The sequence below is a fragment of the Danio rerio genome, chromosome 24 (assembly GCF_052040795.2).
Source record: "Danio rerio strain M-AB ecotype USA chromosome 24, GRCz13ab, whole genome shotgun sequence".
Classification (NCBI taxonomy): domain Eukaryota; kingdom Metazoa; phylum Chordata; class Actinopteri; order Cypriniformes; family Danionidae; genus Danio; species Danio rerio.
The window spans coordinates 22,135,001-22,161,554 of NC_141044.1; the positions used below are offsets into that span (position 1 = coordinate 22,135,001).

At 33.5% G+C, this 26,554-nt stretch overlaps 1 protein-coding gene across 1 annotated transcript in view; it reads left to right on the top strand.

Moving 5' to 3' along the window:
• prex2 (phosphatidylinositol-3,4,5-trisphosphate-dependent Rac exchange factor 2) overlaps positions 1-26,554 on the top strand; it is a 242,250-nt gene that overhangs the window by 155,904 nt on the left and 59,792 nt on the right. Inside the window, exons 30-35 of the mRNA XM_087309456.1 lie at positions 3,036-3,164; positions 5,057-5,098; positions 8,684-8,889; positions 17,281-17,383; positions 18,911-19,054; positions 19,362-19,476. Of these exons, the coding sequence (XP_087165582.1) occupies positions 3,036-3,164; positions 5,057-5,098; positions 8,684-8,889; positions 17,281-17,383; positions 18,911-19,054; positions 19,362-19,476 (739 nt within the window). The remainder of the gene's footprint in view (positions 1-3,035; positions 3,165-5,056; positions 5,099-8,683; positions 8,890-17,280; positions 17,384-18,910; positions 19,055-19,361; positions 19,477-26,554) is intronic.

Genomic DNA, 26,554 nt, shown 5'->3' on the forward strand with positions numbered 1-26,554 from the left:
GTAATCCTCGCGGTTTAACAGTTCATTATAAGTTGTGTGCCTGTGCGTGGGATATGTTTATACAGGCTTTCACATGCATGACACTGAGAAAACTGAGATTTAAGAATTAGAAACTGAGCTGTTTGTTGCTAGATTGCCATGACGGTGGTTACATAAACAACTGAATGGAACAATATTTTATGTTACCTAAATGATTCTTCTCTGTCTGTGTTTTCTGGTGTAGTTTACTTGGAGTTTATAGTAATATAGTTTTGACCTATAGTAGGCATGTAGTGCCTATTGTAGTGACCTATAGTGTCTGTCTGTCTGTCTGTCTGTCTGTCTGTCTGTCTGTCTGTCTGTCTTTTTCCATCCATCTGCCATGAAATACATTATGTCTTGAAATACAAGTGTGTGTGTGTGTGTGTATGTGTGAGAGAAACATTACTATCTATATCTATCTATCTATCTATCTATCTATCTATCTATCTATCTATCTATCTATCTATCTATCTATCTATCTATCTATCTATCTATCTATCTATCTATCTATCTATCTATCTATCTATCTATCTATCTATCTATCTATCTATCTATCTATCTATCTATCTATCTATCTATCTATCTATCTATCTATCTATCTATCTATCTATCTATCTATCTATCTATCATCTGTCTGTCTCACTGTCTGTCTGTCTGTCCGTCCATAGACATCATTTCATCATCATTCTATATTTCTTTGATGTTCTATCTATCTATCTATCTATCTATCTATCTATCTATCTATCTATCTATCTATCTATCTATCTATCTATCTATCTATCTATCTATCTATCTATCTATCTATCTATCTATCTATCTGTCTGTCTGTCTGTCTGTCTGTCTGTCTGTCTGTCTGTCTGTCTGTCTGTCTGTCTGTCTGTCTGTCTGTCTGTCTGTCTGTCTGTCTGTCTGTCTGTCTGTCTGTCTGTCTGTCTGTCTGTCTGTCTGTCTGTCTGTCTGTCGGTCGGTCGGTCGGTCGGTCGGTCGGTCGGTCGGTCTGTCTGTCTATCTCTCTATCTCTTTTACAGACAACTGTGGTGCATTTCATGAACTGTAAAGGGTTGTTCTGCTACTAATAATGTGTATTTCGGCATTTGAGACCTAAAATAAGTCTCTTGTTTTTGAAAACACTAATAATTTGTGATTTATGACAATCGTGGTGCGTGACGCTCTGACCACCAGTGCAGTGAACTTATCAAGGGTTATTGAGCAGTCGCAGACTGAGCTGTGAAAGCAGAGTTGTTTATCTCTGTTTGCAGAGTTATTTAATTTTACTTTGTTATAAACAACAGGCACATGCAGAAGTGGGGTTTGGGTGCTCGAGCACCTGCCCTATTTCCTCTCGTAGAGATAGTTCCCCCTCCTTTGCACACGGATCCCCTATCCGTAACACCCACGACTCTCTTCGGCTTCGCGATGAACCCGTGCCTCAATCAGATTAGTTAACAAGCACCAGTTTTGCCTTCAAAATATTTTTTAACATGAACAACCGACTTTCTGTAATACTGTAATCGCCCTGTGTGCCATACTACTGTGCTGCTGAGGAGTAGATGATGTTTGCAGCACAGAATGATAACACATGTCACATGAAATGCAACAAAACGTTCACACTGTGGTCGCATTGCAAAAAATCAGCTCTGTGTTTGATTTAAGACTATATGAAAGTGGCACAAATCTGAAGTGAAAAGATCTGATTCCATGCGGTTTGGGCAGTTCGCACCTAAGTCACATGAAGGCAAAAATTCAAATACGGGCCACATTTGCCTGCAGTGTGAACGTAGCCTTAGACTGAGGTATAGTTTGTCAAGATTACTAATGTTTTTTATTTTTTTTATTTTTATTTTTTATGTAATCTATTCATAAACACTGGCATGTGCAAAAACATTGCCTTAGTGCATCCATGTTCTGATGCTGGCTAAGGGACTTAAATACTGATACAGGGGAGGAACATAATAAGTTAGATCTATCTAACAACTATAAAGACGGTTAGGATTGAGCTATATTGAGTATACATGTAAACAAATGTTTGTTGTAAACTCTCAGAAATAAAGGTAACAGAAGCTGTCACCGGGGTGGTACCTTTTGTTTTTGGTGCACACTAAAAGTACATTAAAACTTTGTATTTAACCGACTGCACATAAGATACTATGAGTTATGACATTTACACAGACACATACGTACACTCTGTACATTTCTGAAATAGTTTCACATCATCCCATCAGAGAGCTAATTATTATATAACCCCTGAAATGAATGGAGTGATCTAAGACCCGCTTACTCTCCCTCAGTTTCCTTGAACAGAGCAGGAGCAGATAGTTGTGTGTCTGTACATGTGTGTGTTTTATGTTTATCATACACCTTTTTATCATCACCATGAGTTGACAACTTTTATGGACCAGCTATGAAAATAAAAGTAAATATAAAAGGGGCCACTTGATAATGTTGGTTGCTTTCTGAAGCTTTTTGGATTCACTAAATGTATTAGGTACAGTATATGTCTGAGTATTGTTATTTTATTTTTTTATTATACAAAGGTCTGATAAAATTTCTTCAAAATTTCACTCCAAAATATTGTCATTTATAGATTTTTTTATGTTCTTTTTCTTTCTTTTGCATGTAATTACAAAAACAGTGCCAATATTTCAGTGTTTATGTTCAGTTTTCATATCTAATGAGTTAAGAAGTCAGTATTTGGTGCAATAACCTTGCTTTTAATAAAAAAACAAATGAAGACTTCTGTTATTCTGACCTATTATCATTTTCAAAAATGTAAATGACAATATTTGTAAATGACAATATTTGTATTATTATTTATAGAATAACCACTTAATAGACCCTGAAAGTCCAGAAAAAACACTATTTTGATGTGATTTCTTATTTTTTCCATATCATATGTTTTAATCCCACCATTGCTTGAGTGTGTCGTTCTCAGTCTAGCACTACAGTAGTTGTGTATTTGTACTGCATTATAAAGAATGTTTTACTTTAGTGGTCCTCTGCTTGCTTTTGGACAGAGTTTCACCAGGACATGGAGCCCAAACTCAACTGCACCAAGAAACTGCGGCTTCATGTCAAGCAGGACCCATGGAATCTGCCAAGCAGCGTTCAGACCCTCACACACACCATCAGCAGGTTTGCAGAAGGTCAGTGTTGATAAAATGGGCACACACACACACACACACACCACATACTCTCAGTCCTGGCCAAAAACAACCTCTGGAGCTGCTCTCACTTCAGCTTCATTTCACAAGAGAAACTGGAGGAACTGATACAAAGACACACACAGCTAAATGTGGGTTTATGGAGGAGAGAGCGTGAATATTTGAGCTGAAACTCCCATAGGTCAGTTGTCAGCAAAAGCTGAAAAAACCTTTACTGCATTTTAACTTCCCAAAGAAGGATGTTTGTGTGCTGTATAAATCAACTATTTTGGAGGAAAAACAAGCAGGTAAAAATGTGTCAAATGTGCCTATTATTGTTTATTCATTTTAATTGTTGTTTTAGCAAAGAATGTAAGTATTAACATTATAGTATGTATTATAATAATATGTTCTCAATACCTGTGTTTTTTTTTTGTGTTTTTTTTTTGTAATTTTTTAAAATGTAAACTAAATGCTACTACTGCTACTACTACTAATTATTATTATGATTATTATTACTAATATTATAATTATAATAAATATAATAAAAACAGGCGACCCAGTGGTGCTGTAGGTAGTGCTTTCCTCTCGGCGCTCCAGTTTCCCCCACAGTCTAAAGACATGCGGTACAGGTGAATTGGGTAAGCTTAATTGTTCATAGTGTATGAACGTGTGTGGATGTTTCCCAGAGATGGGTTACGGCTGAAAAGGCATCCGCTGCGTAAAAATGTGCAGGAAAAGTTGGTGGATCATTCCACTCTGGCGACCTCGGATTGATAAAGGAACTAAGCTGAAAAGAAGATGAATGAATATAATAACTACAACAACAACAACAATAATAATAATAATAATAATAATAATAATTATTATTATTATTATTACTATGACTACTCCACCACCAACAACTGTAATAATGATAATAACAAGAAGAAGAAGAAGAAGAAGAACAACAAGAACAACAACAACAACAACAACAACAACAACAACGTTATTTTTAGCATAACAATAACAATACTTATTTGTTGTTGGACATTTTATTTTATTTATTTAATTTTATTTTCACAATATTCCTGTGTACTTCAGAGCAAAAAAATATTAGTTTTATTTTACTTATTTGAAAGACACCCATTTTTACCCCTTTTAGATGTAAGATAAGTCGTTGGTGTCTCCAGATTGTGTCTGTTAAGTTTCAGCTTAAAATACCCATCAGATGCCCATTTTGGTGTCTGACTACAGTGTAGCTGTTTTTGCAGCCTGTGGCAACAGGGAAAATAAACAGTCTTACTAGACATAGCTCAGGACATTAAGGGAACGCAAGGCAAGTTCATGAAGGCTGACTCCAAAACCAAGTGAGGAACAGAGAAAAAGTGACAACTTAAAAACAAAGGCTGGAACAAGTCACAGCTGATTAAAATTAAGTAAACAAAGAACTCACAGGGAAGAACTATGCTCTGCTTTAAAAACGCTTTAAACTTATATAAAACTTATAAATCACAGAGAGTTGGAAAATATATTTTAATCCCAGTTTTACATGTTATTATAATAATATGGCAACTGTCAATCAATTGATCAAGTGGGGAAAAAAGCATTCCTACGTCACATTGTGGTGGGCCTCAAAATCACTGGAATTTCGGGCCTATTTAAATGTCAGGATATTAAAAAAAATACTTGTTGGGTTTATATCATTCCAATATGACAGGGACACACTATACGTAAACGCAGTTCTCTGCAAACAGCTTACAAAAGTTGATTTTCATCGTAGTTGCACTTTAAGATACAGAATTTTGTTACCGTATTAAATTCTTAATATGCGTTTACTGTTTTAGTTCAAATAGTTGTCTCTTATTCACTTTTCTGATGTCCGAATTACTGATGTTGCTTTTTTGTTTCCTCAGAGGTGAAAACACGACTACTGCTGGTCCTACTACAATACACAGGTGAGTCTCAATTAAATCAAATTCACTTATTCACATTATTCTGATACTATTTATATACAGTACACTAAAAGAACATGCATCATTCAGTGTCTTTTATGGCAGAGTTAAACATAACTTATGTGCTTCAGTATAATTTGACAGTGAACAGTAGGCAGTCTTTTAAGGTCACTCTGAATAAATGACTCTCAATTGAGAAATCCTCCACACAGCAGTTCTTTCACAGCTGAAACCACGGCACAATATTCATCAAGAGAAAAAATTATTCACATGAGCAAAGCCCTCAGAGACTTCTGTAATCTCCTTAAGGTAATAAAATGTGATAAAAAGACTTAGTTTCTCAAGGTTATGACTGCAAAATGTGGCTAAATTAGTTACATTTAGATGGAAAAAATAAGAATAAAATTGTTGTGTGTGTCAAATATATTTGGACTTCATTGGAAAGTGAGAAGATTATTTGTGTGATCAGATCATTTGATGAGTGTCTCATTTGAAGATTTTAAGCAAAGGATATTTTGAGGAATTTGAGTTTTTTTTTCTTTTTTCACTGAAGAAAAGTCAAAAATGCTTTGTTGAGAGAAACAAAACCCTATTAAAGTGTAAGTCACATTTTATAATTTCATTCATCGATCATTTAAAATGCTTTCAAATGGCTGTATGTCTGTATTTTAATTTCTGTTGTGTTTTGTCTGGTGCAAACAGCCAAATTGCTTATCACTTTAAATCCTGTCACGTAGCATGTTGTTAGGACGCTGGGTTACAATGTAAGCTGCTCACCTAATGTTTACGTTTGTAATATTCATATTTTTTGCTAATTAATAACCATCTTAAGTGGAATTCTGAATCTTCGTCTCCTTTCGGTGGTTGCTACTGTCCTGAGGTCACATTCCGGTACACCAAGGCACATTTTCAAAGCAGATTATCTGACTCGAGCATTATTTTTCAGATAAACAGGAATGTTCACTTGGCATGTTTCTTAAATATCTGCAATCAAATTATGGTATTTTTATACTTTTGAAGAGTCAAAAACCTACAGCACCTTTAATAAAACTGAAACCAGCTGTGCGTTGGATAAATATGTATTATATATATATATATATATATATATATATATATATATATATATATATATATATATATATATATATATATATATATATATATATATATTTTTTTTTTTTTTTTATATATATATCATTACCTCTCATTTGGTATGAATCAAAGTGTTAACGCATTATGATATATAAACTGTTATGTAAAATATGGTAATTTTGAACAAGCACTACATTTAAAGTTCACCATGGATTGACCGTAGTTGAATTCAAAATAAAATACTACTGTACTATGTAGTATGAAAAAAAAAACATTACTCAAAGTATGATATGTCCACAAACAAATTAATCTACTAACTAATTCGACAAAAATAAATCAGTAATAGCGCAGCTTAAATTTAACAGTATGTCAGATATTGGATGCAATTAATTATTTGTTCCTTTGAATTTGTATAATTTTCTGTTTGCTTCGCTTTTTATTTAATTTTCAGCTTTGTTTTTTTTTATTTCATTTTATTTTCTGCTGTTTGTTTTGCTTTTTGTATTGTAACATTTGGATTTTCTTTGTTTTGCTTTCTTTAATGTGCTTTATTTGTCTTTGTTTTATTTCATTTTCAGCATTGTTTTTGTTTTATTGTCTTTTGCTTTGCGTTTTCTTTGATTGTTTTGTTTAATTAGCTGCTGTTTATTTTATATGTTTATTGTTTTGTTTCATTTTCTGCCGTTTAGTTTTGTTTAAAGTTTTGTCTTGTTATAGAAATACTAGTTTAATTTTGTACTTTTATACATTTTAATACTAGTACTGTAGGTTATGTGACAATAAAAATAACGTACATCTTGTTCAAATTTAATTTATACTATTCATAAATTGTAATGCCTGGGCTCACTTCAGAAAGGCACATGATCACAGGAGTATCAAATACGTTGATTTATTAGCAAACCCTTACATGGAAGTACACAGGAATGACATGGGGTGAACACAGACATCAATGTAGACAGACATCCACTGACACAGAATACCGGACGAAGACTGAATGAAACTAAGGGGTATAAATACACAGGGACATGATGACAATAATTACACACAGCGGATGAACACAGGTGAAACACATGAGACTGACTGGTGGCGGAAAAACAGAACAAAGGAACACATGGTGAAGGTCAAACGATGAAAATGAACACACAAGGAAAACAGGGCCTGATATACATACACATCATAATTAAAATTATATATTTTATATTACCTACTCAGACAGTTTGTAATGGCAGAGTGATGACACAGTGTGTAGCGCTGTCGCCTGACAGCAAGAAGGTCGCCGGTTCAAGCCTCAGCTGGGTCAGTTGGCATTTCGGTGTCGAGTTTGCATGTTCTCTCCATGATTGCGGGGATTTCCTCTGGGTGCTCCGGTTTCCTCCACAATCCAAAGACATACGCTATAGGTAAATTGGGTATGCTAAATTGTCTGTAGTATATATGTGTGCATGAGAGTGTATGGGTGTTTCCCAGTGATGGGTTGCAGCTGTAAGGGCATCCGATGCGTAAAACAAATGCTGGATAAGTTGGTGATTCATTGTGGTGTGGTGACCCCAGATTAATAAAACCACTAAGTCAAAAAGGAAATAAATAATTGATTGAACAGTTTGTGATTTTTGGATGCACTGCATTTATAAACTACTTACTCTCACTTTCTCGCTTTCCTTCAGCGTATTCTCTGCTTTACCAGGGGTCTCCACAGCAAAATGAAACACCAATTACTCTGGCATGTACTGTATTTTATGACGCAGATGTCCTTTCAGCCACAACCCAGCCACAACTCATGACCCCTAGTACTGGGAAATACCCACATACTCTCTCATTTGCACACGCACTCATATGCTAAAGCCAATTTAGTTTATCCAATTCACCTATCCCACATATCTTTGGACTTGGGAACATATCTTTTAACCAATGGGAACAGGGAGAAACTCTACATAGAAAGACCTCCACTCGAACCTCAGTGGTTACTGTGCTAACCACTGAGCCACCCTGCCACCCTTAACTAGACTAATTACTTAATATTGCCCCTAAATAGTTTAAGGGTTATTTACTGTACAGTTGTTATCACAGAATAAACCCTGACAGGGTCTGTAGCAGTTTAATTTGTCATAGTAACAGCTGCTTCCCACATGAGTAAATAATTGGATGCAAATACTCATTCATTCATGCATTTATTCATTCATGTTCCTTCGGCTTAGTGCCTTTATTTATTTAGGGGTTGCCACAGCAGAATGAACCGCCAACTTATCCAGCAAATGTTTTAAGTAGCAGATGCCATTACAGCCGCAACCCAGCGCTGAGAAACAACCGTACACTCTCGCATTCACACACACCCACACACTACGGCCAATTTAGCTTATTCAATTGACCTATATTGCCAGATCGATCAGGGAATGCACACAGCGGAATGAATCGCCAACTATTCCAGCACATTTTACACAGCGGATGCCCTATTTATCTAATTCTAGAGCTTATTCAACTTTATTTCCTCTCTATCAGATTCAGAGATTCAGCTGCGGAGGGACATGGTGTTCAGTCAGAGTCTGGTGGCGGTGGTTTGCTCGTTCTCTGAACAGTTGTTGGCCGTGTTAAATCAAGCTCTGAGCACTGAGAGTGAAAGTCATGAAGCCAGTCGCCGCTGGCTGGAGCAGATCTCCTCTGCTGGTCTTCTGTTTCATTTCCAATCCCTGCTCTCCCCAAACCTGGTGAGTATCTGCCACGCTCAGTGGTTTTAAAATAAGCCAAAGCAGCCTTTATAGTGTGACTTTCTGCGTTTGGTCGGATCTGTTTTTGACTGAGGGTCATGTGAGGCACTTGAATGTTTGTTAAATGTGAAAAGCATCCAAGCAAGATTTTTCACAGACCTCTTAGTTACTGTATTATGGTGTGTATGTGATGCAGAACCTGTGAAGATGTAGTTTAGCCATGAGAGACCAAGTGTTATACAGATTTTATCAGGGTGAAGGGTGTTGTTAGGCATGGCACAAAGTGTAGCTTGCGAAATGGAATGAGTTTATAAAATGCAATGCACTTTCAGAAAATAAGGTACAAAAGCTGTGACTGGTGCAGCAGCTGTTTAGAAAATGCTTATATTGCATTAAGGCTTCAATGTGTATGCTTCGGTGTAAATAAGGTACAAAAGTGTACCTTTTGAAAATATTACAGAAAGCAAAACACAAATTACCGAAATCCAAAAAAACCCTACAAATTACAAATCTTTCTTTGTTGATTTGTTCTGCTTTGTTCTTCTGTCTTCTTTTTCCTTACTTAATTTTCTTTTTTTTTCATTTTATTTTATATTTCTTTATTATATTTAGTTTTTAACAGTTTGCTTTGTTTTATCTTAAAGACTTTTTTTGCTTTGCTTTCCGCTTGATGTTTTTTTCATTTAATATTTTCCTTTAGTTTTTTTGCTTTTGTTTTTTTGTTTGTGCTTTGCTTGTTTTGATGTCTTTGTTTACATTTTGTTTTACTGTAAAGCGTTTTTTAACAGCATGGCAAATATAGTATGCAATAAATAATATTATTAATAATTTAATTTCAAATGTACCTACACAGTACTCAAACAGTATGAGATTTTGAATACAATTTAGGTCATTTGCTTTTTTATTTTCACATATTTTTTCTTTAATGTGTTGTATGATAAAACTACAAATTGTATTATACAGGTGAATATAAAATGAATAGACAAAGTGGTGTTTAATGGTGAGAAAATTTCTTTCAGCATCTCTTATTAACATATTAGTTGTAATTAGGGGGCACCTCTGGTCGGTATGGACACTATGACAACTTAGGTGGTGGCACGGGCTAAGTGAGTGTGCAGGGGGCGGAGCGTTGCACAAAAGTAAAGAGCTGGGGTTAAGCAGATTAAATTGGGGGGAGCGGGGTGGAGGGGGGTGGGGCCTTCAAAGACAAAAGTGAAGAGTGGGGGGTGGTGCTTTCATAGAAGAAAGTAAAGAGCTGGGTGGAGGGGGTGGGGATGTCGCAGACGAAAGTGAAGAGCGGGGTGGAGTGGGGTAGGGCTTTCGCAGACAAAAGTAAGGCCGTACTCACACTATGTACAGTTGCCTCAAACCAGGCCAAAGCACGCTTGTCCCCCCTCCCCCCTCCCGCGACGGCCGCACTTACGTCACAATCGGGCCCGGGCATTCTTACGTCATCGATGCTGCGCTGTTCAGTAAGCGCTCTTGCTCAGTCAGCAAGTTGAGATTTCTCTAGTTATATCGCTTTAGTCCTTAGGGATGCGGTGACACGCAGTCAGATATTTGATCAGCCACTTTTGACACTCATAAACAATAATAAAGCCCTCATGATAGCAATAGTAACATCCTAAATTGTCCTAACACCAGTCCCCGCCACCACCCCCACTCCAAGCCAAGCCCCTGGCTTTTATATCTGATTTCTTATCACTTGTTTCTTGTGTCGTTGTTAAGATGATAATACATAACATTTTCCTGGTTATTTTGCAAGATACCAACATACAATTTAAGGGCTTAACTACATTTGTTTTTTTAAAACCAATTTAATAAATGGAAATTGTAAAGAGTGGTTAATAATATTGTATTATTGTAATTATATTATATTATATTATATTATATTATTCCTGCCGAACTGCCGAACTACTATAAATAACACCTTTTTAGTGTTATTATGCTAGTATTATATATCTGCATATGTCACAAATATTTGAAAAATTATACAAATTTTACAAGGCCTAATATTTCTTTCTTAAACTTTAAATTGCACAACTATATGCATGCTTGTAATGTTCTCATTGCACAGACTGATAAATATATGTGATGATATTTTGTTCATGTGTAAGGATCAGTACAGCTGCAACTTAGCATCTGACCCACACATTACTTTACACATTCAATGACTGACATAGCTCTTCATTTACCAGAAAAGAGTGTAGGGAGACAGACAACATCCCTGAGCTACTTTCTTTCTTTATTTGACCTCCTCCCTGCAGATTACATCTGCTTTTTGTTTACCTCAAACCCGCCACAAGGTCAGAACCACTTCTGTGTGTTGCAACCCAGTGGAGTTTGCTGTCTTGTTGAATTGATGACTGTAGCCAAGCGTGTTTTTCAAACAACTGGCAATTCACACAATCGGCAGGCATCTTGACAGACAGGATAATGCAGGATTATCATGTCTTATAAAGTGTTTCTGTCTGTGGCTTCGAGTCCTGATCAGATTTCACCTGCCTGTGATGGATTATTTCTTTATTTGTGCGCCTTAGGTTTGCTCTTTATGCAAAAAATGTATTCACAACCAGAGTCACTTTTTTATGACAGAGGTGTAATGTAAAATGTAAATGCTTCTCTGCCAAAAGGATGATTATTTCTCTAGGTGTTCTCTAGGAATATTTTATACAAAACCTCAAATTATGACATAACTCACGTCAATTCAAACCATTCTGGTTTCTGTTTTCAAATGGAAAGTGGAAATGTGGAATACTATTCTACTAATATACTATAGTGGTGGCCTAAAGTTTAGAGAGTTAGACTTGTAAGCCAAAGGTTGTGTATTTGAGTCTCAGTACTGGGACTGTAAATGGGGAAATTGAATGTGCAATGCTCTATTCAGCCCTCAACATGACTGAGGCGAGACTCTTATGTCTGTGTGTTCACTCAAAGCAGGCTTCTTAAATTTAAATTTGCGCGTTGGCCATTTCAACAACAGGAGGGTCGTTTTAACATTCAAGCACATGTAAAAGTGGAAGCCTGACGTAATTGATGCATCTTAGGACAACAGACATGATGTTTATATATGCAAATCAGCATGTTTATTGTGTCAAACATCAGATGCTGAAATACAGTATATCTGTGGTTGTTGTGTGTATGGCATTCTTCCACAGAGTATATACAGTCAAAACTCTAGCTTTTTGTTTCTTGTTTAAATCATAAATCGGCCATAAATTAGGTTGGTGTCATGATCTCGTTCCTTTCAAGTGCGCATGCGCATTAGCTTGGGTAACCTGAAAAAATGCAGATTTTGTTTAAATCAAACGTTTAGAAAATAACACTTATGAGACAGTTGTTTAATTCTATATAATGCAATCGTAAGGTTGGTCAACAGTTTTGGAGAATTTGATGTTTCCCCATTCGGCCCAAGCATACTGCCCGAGAGACGTTTCCATGTGAAATGACTTGCCCTAAAGAGATTTTGACCAAAAACATTGTCAAAACATTCCATGCGAATTTAGTGCTTCAACTGTAATCATAAAAAAATCACTCCAAGAAGACATTTCTTTGGCAAAAAAACACTATATAAACAATTCTTCCGTGCCAGATTTGGGTGCGAGTATACTACAGGCTTTAATGGCAATACAGCGGCTTGCCCATAGCAAACTTGCACATTTGAATCAGAAGACATATATTGTATTATTTATATAATTGTTATTATTATTAATATTATTTATTTTTGCCTCACAAATGTGTCTTTGGAGCTTTACATGATTACTTTTAAACCATCAAAGTTATTTTCCTCTTTTACCATCACAATTATTAAAATGAATGAAAATAAATTCAAAGATATTCATGTTTTTTTGTATATGTATGTTATCGTCTCACTATTCTGACTGATATATGAAGATTGATCTTAATCCTGGATTTCTGACTTTTCTTTTTGGAATTGTGAGTTTACATCTCAAATATTTAATTCAATTCAATTCAATTTACTTTTATTTGTATAGCGCTTTTACAATGTAGATTGTGTCAAAGCAGCTTCACATAAAATATCAAGTATCTTACTTTTGTCCCGACATTCCAAACACCAAAATAACGAATATATTATTTTAAACATTATTTTAAATGCATTATTTTAACTTTTTCTTGGAATTCAGATTTTTTTTTCTGTCTCTGTAAAAATCTGTTTAAATATTACAATTTATATTTTAAATATAACATTATAAATATGCAAATTCTAATGTTTTTTCTTCTTTATATATTTTAGAATTCTCATTATATATTGCAATTCTTATTTTTTTTACTACAGGAGTTTTTACAGTGCTCAGCATATATAAGTACACCCCTCACAAATCTATTTTTAAATTTATAGTTTTAATAGGGAGCTGTACAATATTATATTTGTGCATATAAAGTAGGTTAGTTAGTACTAATGTCAAATCTTGAGCTTATCTAACAAAATAACTTACAGTTACGGTCCAAAAACTAGTAAACCCAAATTTATGTTTAGAAAAAATTATATATAATTATACAAATACAAAATATTATACAAATTAAAAAAAAAAGAGAAAGAGAGAGAAAAAATAAAATAAAAATAAGTTTTTTTTGCAATATTTTGCTTAAGTTTAATTGTATTATGTTTCAATTTCTAAATATGTTTGGTGACTATTAATTATATTATACTACTATTATATAAATTTTCAAAATGGGGTGTACTCAATTATGCTGAGCACTGTGTCTCTCAATTCTACTATTAACAATGAATAATAAAAATATACAGTTGAACAATTGATGAAGTATATTAAGACAGTCATATTAAGCTCCAACAAGTAGTCAAACCCTAGCAGTGAAGCTCAGTTAACACTAAAACATACTAAACCCACATGGAAAATGCAGATTCTCCAGTCTTACAGTAGATCTCCACAGCACTGATGCACTTCCTCCTCCAGCGAACACACTCCGGTGAGGGAGAGCAGGCAGCAGCCATAACCCCAAGCTAATTTCTTGACATAATTTCACTTGGCAGCTTTGTAGGCCCTTAGATGAAAGAACTGTGGCATCTGGCACATAGAGATCTTGGAAAGAGTCGACCCACGTACTGTACAGCAGCAGGCAAAGGTGTCGCTTTCAGATGGAAGACGAGTGCTCCCATTCTCACTCCACACTTGTACAGATTTGTATGTGGCTGGTCATATTCACAGCCAACGGGAGACTGTTTACGTGGAGAAAGTATGGAATAAATATGAGTCTCTCTGCTTGTGCTCCTATTCAGTGTGTATGCCAAAAAGGAGTCAAAATAATTTTTTTTGTTGATATATTTCACTTGTACCATCACAATTTCAGTGTCGTTTATCATTAATGCCTCATGCCTATTTTAGGGTTACTGCAGAGTCTTAAAAAGTTTTTAAAAAGTACAAATATTACTTAATGTCCTAAATTTAATGATGTATTTTGTTCAAAGTATTAAAGTTTAATTAAATCATTTGATTTAAGTAAAATCAAATGATTATATTAATTAACTAATTTGGTAACACTACAGTATGTTCAGTTAATGTTAGTTATTGTATTTACGCACATGAACAAACAATAAACAGTGCTTGAATGCACGGTGAGTTAACAAGAACTAACAATGAACAATTTTATTTTCATTAACTTTAACAATGTTGTATATTCAAGTAAAAAGATGAATAAATACAGTAATAAATGTATTGTTCATCATTTGTTGATTTTATGACTAACATTAAAGGGATAGTTCACCCAAAATGAAAATAAACTCCCTATTTATTCACCCTCAAGTAGTTCTGAACTTGGTTATTTTCTCCTGTTAAACAATATTTTGAAGAAAGCTGGAAACCTTTAACCATTGACTTCCATATTAGGAACAAACAAATACTTTGGAAGTCAATGGTAAATGTTTTGTTTCGTAATTTTTCAAAATATCTTCTTTTATGATCCACAGAAGAAAATTGTAAAGCTTTAAAACAAGTAAAGGGAGATAAAATAATGACAGAATTTTCAGTTTTGGGTGAACTATTCCTTTAAATATGTGTTGCATATTGTAAAGTGTAAACAAAATACATCTGTAATTTTTTTTTTTTTTAGATGATAAACCTTTTATTTAATTAATTAGTTGCTTTTGGAGTTGCTAATTGATTAAATGTAGGCATATATAAACGACATAAATTGTGGATCAATTTGGAGGATACCCTTAAAAACATTTGCTTTCAGTAAACCTCATTAAATGCCACACTAAAAAGTAACCAAAACATCACATAGTTGTCAATGTATGGGGGTGGATGGAGAGGAGGCGAGGACCCAAATGCGAAAAGAATTTATTGAAAAATAAAACAAAAACAAAACTCAAATCTCCCCATGTGGGGAAAAACATGACATTGTTATACACTCAACTAGACTTCAAGAATCTGGAACTTGGCAGACACACAACTTAACCACTGTTGTAGAACAGAATCAGCAAATCACGTACAACAGGGAAGGAAACAATCAACAACGGACCAGCACAGAACAGAGCACACTAGGAGAATAAATAGGAAAGACAAACCAATTAACAGACAGGCGGACAGGTGAAAATAATAATTACAAACAGGATAACAAGGTGGGTGGGACAAGACAATAGACGGGAGAGCGCATGACAGAGACGAGACAAGCCATGCGCTCACATACACAGGACAAGAACATGCAGCCAATGAGAGAACTCATTAACCGCATGTTCATGACAACACAAACACAACACTGAAGCACACGACAAAAGCACGTGACCACAATGTAAACACAGAGCCACATGCTTTGACAAAAGACGCAAGACACGAGCACACGATGAATGAAAGCACTCACCGTGCGCTTACACACGCAGCGCGCATGCTTCATCCCAGCGCCGACCAAAACCGAAACCAACAAGACTGAGACGCTGGGAATGAAACACCACGCTGCTGACAGACGAACACAAGTACAAGAGCGCACGCGTCTGAGGGACGCAGAGCGCGCGCGGCTGCGTCAAGCAGGAGCGCGCACACTCTGCGTACACCCACGACGGCGCGTGCGCACACAGAGACAGAAACAGGACCAGACATGGGTAGTGTCCGAGCTCTGCCACCAAAACAAGAATTTACAAGACCAGAGTGGCAGAACCCTGACAATAGTACACAGTGATGAGATTATTAATTGTCACAATAATGCAAAATATATGAATGTAACAATATAGTGATTTTAAATAAACTTTTTTTTCATTAAAAACTGGTTATTTACTTTGATTAAATTAAACAGGTTATTTAATTAGAATTTTTTTTTTTTTTGCTATTGAATGGTTATTTTGTAAATGCTAACAATTAATTTACAATTCTACACTTTTATATATACAACAAATTGTTTACTTAATGCAAAAGTTCAGAAAAAGACATACTTCCCTTAAAAATGCACAAACTCTGTCATGCCAACTCATGCTACATACAGTTGAACTCAGAATTATTAGCCCCCTTTGATTTTTTTGTCTTTTTTTAAATATTTGCCAAATGATGTTTAACAGAGCAAGGGAATTTTCACAGTATGTCTGATATTATTTTTTTGTCTGGAGAAAGTCTTATTTGTCTATTTCGGCTAGAATAAAAGCAGTTTTTAATGTTTTATGAGGCATTTTATGGTCAAAATTATTAGCCTCTTTAAGCTAATTTGTTTTCCGACTGTCTAAAACAAACCATCATTATACAATAACTTGCCTAATTACCCTAACCTGCCTATTTAACCTGATTAACCTAGTTAAGCCTTTAAATGTCACTTTTTAGCTGTACAGAAGTGTCTTGAAAAATATCTAGTAAATATTATGTGCTTTCATCATGGCAAAAATAGAATTATTAGAAATACAGTAAGTTATTAAAACTATTGTGTTTCGAAATGTGTTGAAAAAATCTTCTCTCCATTAAACATAAATTGGGGGAAAAATAAACAAGGGGGCTAATCCACTGAATTATTAGCCCCCCTGTTTATTTTTCCCCCAATTTATCAGGTTAATAATTCTGGCTTTAACTGTATATTGAAGATGAAATATCATGCTACATATGTTTTCTCCCACAAAGATATTTAATGTGAGCTATTTTGAGCTGAATTAACAGGGTTATTAATGAAATAGCAAGTTCATTTGTATGTAATTAAGGGGAATTTGTAGTGTAAGCTTATTTAAATTAAATATGATAGATGGCATTATGAATAAAAATATGACCAACTATTTATAACAAAATAACAAAATATACATATACTGTTGGTCTTCATTTTCATTCATAACGATATTAAAATGAACTTTAAAGTCTTATTTTTGACTAAACCTTGCTATTAATAATATACGAGGAAGCTGTAGTAAATGATGATTTGGTGTTTTTGTCATTGTTTCTTTAGACGGATGAGCAGGCCATGCTGGAAGACACGCAGGTTGCTCTTATGGACCTGGAGAAGGTCACTTTCTGCTTCCGGCAGTTTGAAGGAGAGCCTCTTGTTGCTAGTGAGTACTAAAGAAGCAGCTTACTGTGGTATTGTACATTTTTCAAATCATTATGTTTTATGGGTCCCTAAAGGGTGCTATAACATATAAAGTAAACCTTTAATATGCTTGCTTTTGTAATTCTTAAAAAAGAAGCTCTGTGGTATCTGTATTGAATTAAAAATATCATTAAATACACTCTACTTGAACAGTATTTTTTTTATTATGATTTATTCAATTTCTTTCAGCTTAGTCCCTTATTTATCAGGAGTTGCCACAGCGGATTTCCCCCCTATATTTATATTTAATTAATATTAGGGATGTCCCGATCAGTTTTTTTTTTTGCCCTCAAGTCTGAGTTCAAGTCATATGATCTGATACTTCTATAATACATAAAAAAAAGAACAAAGAAGATTGAAGAAAAAGATCCAGCATGTTCCTTTTTTTTATTAATTCACTAATTCTAACATTCAACAACTCTGTTAACAAACAGAGCACTTCTGTAAGGTAGCTTTAACAGTTAAGCAATAAATAACATTCTTCACTTTTCGACTTTAGTGTAACAGTAAATATAAAAAAAAAAAATCTAATATAAAAACAAATAGCACCTCAACTTAAAACACTCAGCAGGCAATCCCAAGTTTACACATCTCAAGGTTTGCTATAGCAATGTTGTTGTCATATACCTTTTAATACCTCCAGACTGCCGACATACTTGAGCTTTCCACTTTAAGCTGCTTCTGTGTAATACTTTGCCGACATTTAACAAAAAAGTCTCTGCAACAAAGTGATGTCATGCCGCACACGTTCCTGTTTGTGTGTGAAGTCAAGAAAGAGGTCTAACTCTATGCCACTGCATAACTATTGATGTGTTATAAAATAATGAGAAAATAATTTGAGGCCTGATCTGCAGGTAATGTCCGATTTCGATCAAACCCTGATTTCCGATCTTGACATCCCAAATTAATATAGCAAAACATGTCTTTCATATATTTTTCTAATATATATATATATATTTTTAAATTGGGCTGTAAATTTTGAAATATAATATGGCATATACTATTTCTATTTTTAAATTTTGTCATTCACGTTGAAAAAAAAAACATTTAAAAAAATGTATTTATATCCTTTTTTTTTGCTCCATCGATATATATTTTTTCTATTAAAGATATTTGTATTTATTTTAATGTTGTTATATATTTTTAATTCAATTACTGCAAGCACACTTTCTACCTAATTATATAGTAATTTCTATTTATTTTAAATTTATTTAATTTTCCATTTATATTGAGAGAAAGTGTAAGAAAGCATACATATCTAATTTATAAGTGAGATTTCACTCCTTCAAGTGATCAAACAGTAATAATATTTTTTTTAATAACACTTTATTCTTTTGCATTTGTAATGAAATAATTACAGTGAATTCATATTGCAAAAACACACCTTTTTAGCAAAACTTAAGTATTAAAAATGTCACTTGGGAATTGTGTTTGTATAAAGTATCTTATTCTCTCTCTGTCATGCTGATGGCTGATTCTGTCTTTTCAGACATGCCTATCTCATACCAGGTGGAGGGCACACGACAGGCTTTGAAGGTCTGCTTTTTCCTAGAGGCGTTTTACTTCCAGCAGTTGCCCCAGAGACTGAGGCATGGCGGCAGCTTCAAAATATACCCCGTCCTGTTCACTCAGGGTATGGACACACTTAGCCTAAAGCATGCACAACAAAAAAAATTGTGCTTTTCAATGTGAAGCCAGTGATCATTGCAACTATAAAAAATAACAATAATGTAAACATATTCTTTTGATTATTGCAACGTATTATATATTATACCCACTTTATATACTGACATTTCTAAAAATATATTTCCAAATCAGATGTTTCAGCCTAATTTATAACAGATATAGATAGATAGATGGATGGATGATGGATGGATGGATGGATGGATGGATGGATGGATTTTGAAAATCCAAAGTTTTACATCATCTTTCTTCCACAGCCTTGGAGAGCATGGAGGGATATTATTACAGAGAAAACGTGTCAGTGGAGGAGTATCAGGCTCAAATCAATGCGGGCTCTCTGGAGAAGGTCAAGCAGTACTACAAGAGACTCCGGTAAGCCTGATTCAGCTGTCAGTCAAACCTCAACTCTTCTCTACACCTTCAGGCCTGATGAGCTGGGAATTTTGAAAGATTTGGATAGTAATGGTCATAGTGGCTCAGTTGGATTTTTGACAGATGGGCAGTAAAAGTAAAAAAAAAAAAGAAAGTGGTCAAGTTCTAGTTTATAGATCAGTTTGGAAGATACATAACGCTATACCGTAGCAGGCTCGTAGCCAGCCTGGTAAAAGGGGTGTTTTTTTTTCTCAAAAAGTGGACATTTTTGCAGTTATTCACTTTATTTTTTTAACTATTTGGTTTAAACACTGCATGTACAGTATGTGTCATTTTAAGCACTATTTTTGCTGGATTAGCTAGTCAGGTGGTCATCATAACCGCACTTTTTGATGTACCAAAATCATTTCCTAAAGATTTAGAATAAAGAAATATTAAAAAAAAGAAATAAACTTATTTTTATGGTTTATTTTTAAAATAAAAATTCATCACATCATATATCATTAGGGAAAAGAAGGAATCTGTAAAGACTTTAAATTAAAAACTGCCTATTAATTCAAAGAAAATAGTTTTTTTATTAAGCAAATAACAAACTGGCCAGCACATTCAGCTTTCCTGTCAGAATTTGGCCACTTCCATAATAATAATAAACAAATAATAATAATAATAATAATAATAATAACAATAATAATAATAATAATAATAATAATAATAAACAAATAACAACAACAACAACAACAACAACAACAATAATAATAATAATAATAATAAATAATAATAAAAATAATAATAATAAACAAACAACAATGATGATAATAATAATAATAATAATAATAATAATAATAATAATAATAATAATAATAATAATAATAATAATAATAATGTAGAGCTTGCTGCTTTTTCTAGCCTCTCTTGTAAAAAGTACATTTGAAAAATCATGGATAACAACAAGCCTAATTATTTAAATAAAACAACCCAGTGAATATATTATAATTCTATATTTTTATACGATTTTATTACAATGCTATTTTAATTGAGATTTGCAGCTGTCTTTATAAAAATTGTATAAAAATTCTAACACAAGTTACTATTATTATTATTATTATTATTATTATTATTATTATTATTATTATTATTATTATTATTCATTCATTTTTTTTCTTTTCGGCTTAGTCCTTTTATTAATTTGTGGTCGCCACAGCAAAATGAACCGCCAACTTATCCATATGCATATGTTTTATGCAGATGATGCCCTTTCAGCTGCAACCTATAACTAGGAAACACCCATACACTCCCATGCACACACATACACTACGTACAATTTAGCTTACCCAATTCACTTATAGCGCATGTCTTTAGACTTGTGGGGGAAACCGGAACACCCGGAGGATACCCACGTAAACACTGGGAGAACATGCAAACTCCACACAGAAATGCCAACTGACCCAGACAGAGCTTGAACCATTGACTTTCTTGCTTTGAGATGATTGTCTACCCACTGTGCCACCGAGATGTCCTATTATTATTATTATTATTATTATTATTATTATATTATTGTTGTTTTTGTTGTTGTTGTTGTTGTTGTTATTGTTGTTGTTGTTGCTATTATTATTGAGAATTGAGAATCAGAAGATATTATCAGTTTTGTATTTAAAGCAAGAATGCCATTTCCAGCAGTTAACCGAATCTCAAAGCTTTCGCAGTCTGACTTTTTGCCCATAATTATTATTATGTCAGCCTATTTATTTAATAAGTTTTGTATGTTGAAATGAAGACGGCTTTGCCCTCAGACCTCAAGATGAGTTCAGTTCATCAATCTGCCAAAACTAACTGTATTTCATACCCTCAAATAATGTCTCAGATTCACTATATGGTCAGAAACATATAATATTCCCAACCAGTGAATTTCAGACATAATTTTACTCCCCCTTCATCTTCCTTCAGTCCTTTAGTTGCACGTTTAAGTCATCCAGAGGCCTCTAGAGACATTAAAAAGCCTGCTGAAACATGTAAGTCATTTCCAAACCCTAAACATCAGCACTAATACTCAGAATATGAGTGAATTTGATATGTTTATGGAAAATAATCATCGTGCAGGACTCTAATAACATGGTCTCAGAGCAGCTGATGTTTGTTTTATAGCCCACAAGGTAAGCATCTGGTGTAGATTTTGTCGTAACGGGTTACAATATGCTGAGGTCAGCCAAGTTTCATTGTGTTATGCTTGCCATAGGGGGATTTTACTGCTGGCATGTCAATATAAGCAAAATTACCATTCGTTAAGCTCGTTCGTAAACTTGGACATACAAATAGAGTTGCTACTTCCTTACATTGACTGTCAGTAGGATTTCATCTTTTCCTAATTAGAATACTATTTTGATAGGTTTTTAGAAATGACCAATTTACATAATGTCAATAGCATGTCTCATTGGCAACTTGTGGATGCATGTGTCCATATGAGCTATTTGTTTTTGTAACTGTGTGTGTTATTTAGTTTCAAAATGTGCATAGGATGCAGTTTGTATTAATTCTAGAACCACTGAGGTGTTCATTTTGACCGTTTTAAATTGTTGCGATTTAATAACTGTTAAATAAAACACACATACCAATAATTGCTTGACATTTACTAAATATATGTATATTTTCTTTTAAAATTGTATTTTATTAACATTACACAACAATAAAAAGCCTAACTTTACATTTTATAGATTGTATTTTGAGTGTGATTGCTGAATTAAATACGAGGACAGACATGCAAAGCTTAAAGGTGCAGTAGGTTATTGTCTTCAGAAACATTTTTGTTGTGCTGGTTGAAAGTCTCTTCACATTTCTATAGTATTGATTAAAGTAAATGATCTACAGGCATTTATACATATTTTTTTTTTGAATTTCAGACTTAAGACGAAATTGAAATATTCGGTTTGAAATTGAACTTAGTAATAATTTTAGTTTTTGCACGCTGCCAGTCAAACACTAAGCAGGACAAAGCCCATGAGAGAGTGTGCTCAGCGATCCTTACTTGCGTGAATTATTGCACATTATGGCAAGTTTTGCTTGCTAAACAACTGAAAACAAGCTAGATGTAATACTGTTTAGTATTATAAAGTACAATAAATGTTTTCTAACTGGCGACTGACATGATCTAGTGGGCTGCCTTTTGTCATCTTTATTGTGCGCGTTCGTGATTTCAGGAGGCCTGGCTTTGGACTGCAAGGGAGGGACTGTGTTTTCAAAGCTGTTATGCTAGCGATTAGCATTTTGGTTGATCACCTACTGCACCTTTAATTTTATTATGGCAATAGAAGCTTTTAATGGAAAAGTGACAATATGACTTATATAAGAACGGTCAAACTTACCCCTATAGTAATTCTAGCAATTATAGAATTCTTGTAGTTCCAGTGTTAAGGAAACACTAGAGAATGAGGAAAGGCCAACATTTATTAATGGATGTTATTATGTAAGGTTTTCTTTCATTAAAATATCCAAAAATCATTATAACATTTACATTTAAAGAACTTTCTTGAAATAAAACACATATCTATAATTGCCTGCCTTTTACTAAATAAAATATATATATATATTTGTATGATATACAAATATATATGTATATATATATATTTATGTATATATATATACAAATATATATGTAAATATATATATATATATATATGTATATTTTCTTTACTGAACATGTGTATTTTAAATATTACATATTTATACTGTATATGTATCAAATAACATTGTTATTTTATTAAAATTACACAACACAAAATAACCTAACTGTACATTAATAGGCAGTATTACTAAAATAATGTATTTTAGGGTGAAGACTTAATTAAATATGATGACAGAAATTTAAAGCTTAATTTTAATATCTCAATAGAAGCTTTGAATGTAAATATGATGTCTTATATGAGAACGGTCAAACTTACCACTATAGTAACTTTAGCAATTGTAGAATCCTGGTAGTTCAGTGTTAAGTAAATACTAGGGAATGAAGAAATGTCAACATTTACTAAAGAATGTCATGTAAGAATAAAAATCATTGCAATTGAATAGCTTTGTTGAAATAAAACACACATATCTATAATTGCCTGCCTTTTACTAAATATGTGTATATTTCCTTTACTAAATATGTGTATTTTAAATATTACATATATATGTATCAAATAACTTTGTTTTATTAAAATTACACAACACAAAAGAGCCTAACTATACATTTATACAGTAGGCAGTATTACCAAAAAGATTGTATTTTAGGGTGATAAATAACTGAATATGATGACAGATATTCAAAGCTTAATTTTAATGTCTCAATAGACGCTTTAAATGTAAACACGATGTGACAATATGACGTCTTATATGAAAACTGTCAAAATGGCCACTAAGGTAATTCAGGTAGTTTGAGAATTCTGGTAGCTCCAGTGTTAAGGAAACACTAGTGAATGAGGAAAGGCCAAAAATGATTATAACACTGTCCCCTTGATCCTCCATTTTCCATATGGGATCACGACTGGAAGAACCGGACGTGGTGGACCATGGCATAATAAAAGCTCTGCTGCTTTCATGTCGTGGCACACTCACCTCACATCAGCAATTCCTTAGAGGTTTCATTTCGATTTAACATCTTTCAGTCTTCGGTTACTTATTTTGTGATAATACATTTTGAATATTTTAGCTCCATGTCCACAAACATGATTTCTGCAGGAGTCTCAAAAGATGTAATAAAGATGATAACTCCCATAATTCCAAACTCAGGTATAGCATAATCAAAATACACCTTTGTTTGTTGTGAATACACACCCTCTATTGGCAAAAATGACATATAGTGCCTTTTTAGGCCTAAGTCTTTTAATTATTAATCCACTTCATCTGTTTTTCCAAACCTCACATGATAAACACTTTTATATTTATACAATTATACACATATTTATTCTTGCTCTTTAGCTAAATAGCAGTTGAGTTACAGTACACACATGTAGATGATATGCTAAGTAATTTCAGATAATTAATGATCTGATTAAGCTATCCAAAACAAAGCAACATGATGGCAAACTGAAGCTGGTTCTGTTTCTCATAGCATGGTTTCTTTGCCTGTAAGATGGATGTATTTCACAACAATGCAAGTTAATGACATCCATGCTTAATCAATCATCTATGTGGTGTATCAGTTTGAAGGATTATCAGCATTTAATAGATGGTTGATTAATTGTTGACATCGCACTTGTGCACACACTGTTTTAGCTAGGCTTGTCAGCATCATTCAGGGTATAGGGGTGACTCATTATCGACACTGTGCTCTCTGGCATATTGGCATTTGGAAAAACTCTATCTATATTCCAGTAATAATGCAATCCTTCAGAGCCTTTTTCACGGCCCTTGCTGTCTGAGCATTGATATTGGCATTGTAGACCGAGCTTGAAGCATTTGTATCGACAAAATGTGAAGCGCGAACACTGAATGAGAAAAAGGCAAATCTGCTCCTTCTTCAAAATGTCACTGTTCAGATATGAATATGACAATGAGATGACTGTTCATGTTTTTTTATAATTCTAAACAGTCTGCTTTTCTTTTTTGGTGCAACAATTTCACTTTTATGGCAAAGAATAGGTTCTTGTCATTGCCTTTAAGTTAAATAACTGAATATAAATATACAGTAGGAGGCTGAGAAAAATGCTGCATTAACTCTTCATATATATGCTTCTGTTGAACCACAATTTGAAGGCAATATCTGAAATTTGTTAGTTTATTTTAAGTTATTTTAATTAATAATTATGTTTTTCAGCTTTAAGTTATTGTTTTTTTTTGTATATGCTTTTTTCTTCTCTAAATATATATAGTTATAGCTGTTGTTATACACATAGCTATAGTTTTAAATATACCAAAGTGAGTGTACCTGCAGTATGTATGTAATTTATATCAACATATACTGACTGATGTCATATAATAAGCACAAAACAAGCTTGATTTGAAAATAACAAACACATGTCGGGTCTCAGAGTTTAGCATTTATGTCTTACAGCTTTGATTCATTTGGTTGTTATGTTTCTTAAATATCTTGCCATTAGGTTGGTTTGGCAAAAGTATGAAAATTATGGGAAAGATGGTTTTAGTTTAAGTATGAAAAAGATGGGACAGAGATGTTTTAATAATGTCTCTTTAGTAGCAGAAATTACTTTGGAGTTTAATTTATTTGCATGTATAGTACTTTGGGGAGCAAAATCGCTCAAAATATCTAATGAATGTTTGGGAAGAAATGTCTTGATTTATTATTAAATGCTTGTACTGCTTTAGTTGTTGCATTAAATCTCTTTAATGTTATTTTTCCATGCAGTGACTCAGTGAAATGATAATTCATCTTAGATTTTGCTGGGAAAAACAGCGTTTTAACCATTTAAGCACAAATTTGTAGTATCATTAGATTTCGGGCCTGTTTTTTATTTGTTTATTTATATTATTATTTAAGTAGATTGATAATTTTGACATCAATATAAATATTAAAAGAAAGTAAATATCTTGTTAAATATTTAAAAGTAAAGCAATACAAAAATGTTTATTGGGTGCCAAATCAGCATTTTACTGTAAAAATGGAGGGTTCCACACAATTAATTTGTGTAGTACAAAAACAAAAGTAGATTGAACATAAAATAATTAAGCTGTCCAAAATTATTTCAAGAATTGAATGGTTTTATAAGTAGTTTGAATAAACAGCAAAAATAATTGTTTTGAGTGTATAACATGACACTGAAGACAGAAACTACATTTTAATAAGATAATAGTTTATTTAAAAATAGAATATATTTACATTTACATTTAGTCATTTAGCAGACGCTTTACTATCAAAACTATCATTTCAGTGTATAATCGAGAACCTATTGTATTTTTGTGTTACCCTTATATTTTTTCTTATATTTTGTAGAGTCAGAAAGACAGAAATATATGAAGAAAATAAATAGAAAGAAAAACTGTTCGTGTGAGGGAAAAGTGCAGCTACAGTAGATTGGAGAATGCTAAAATATACTGACACTAAGAGATACAGTTATTCAGCTGGTTCAGAGCTTTTTCTTTATTTACTAGA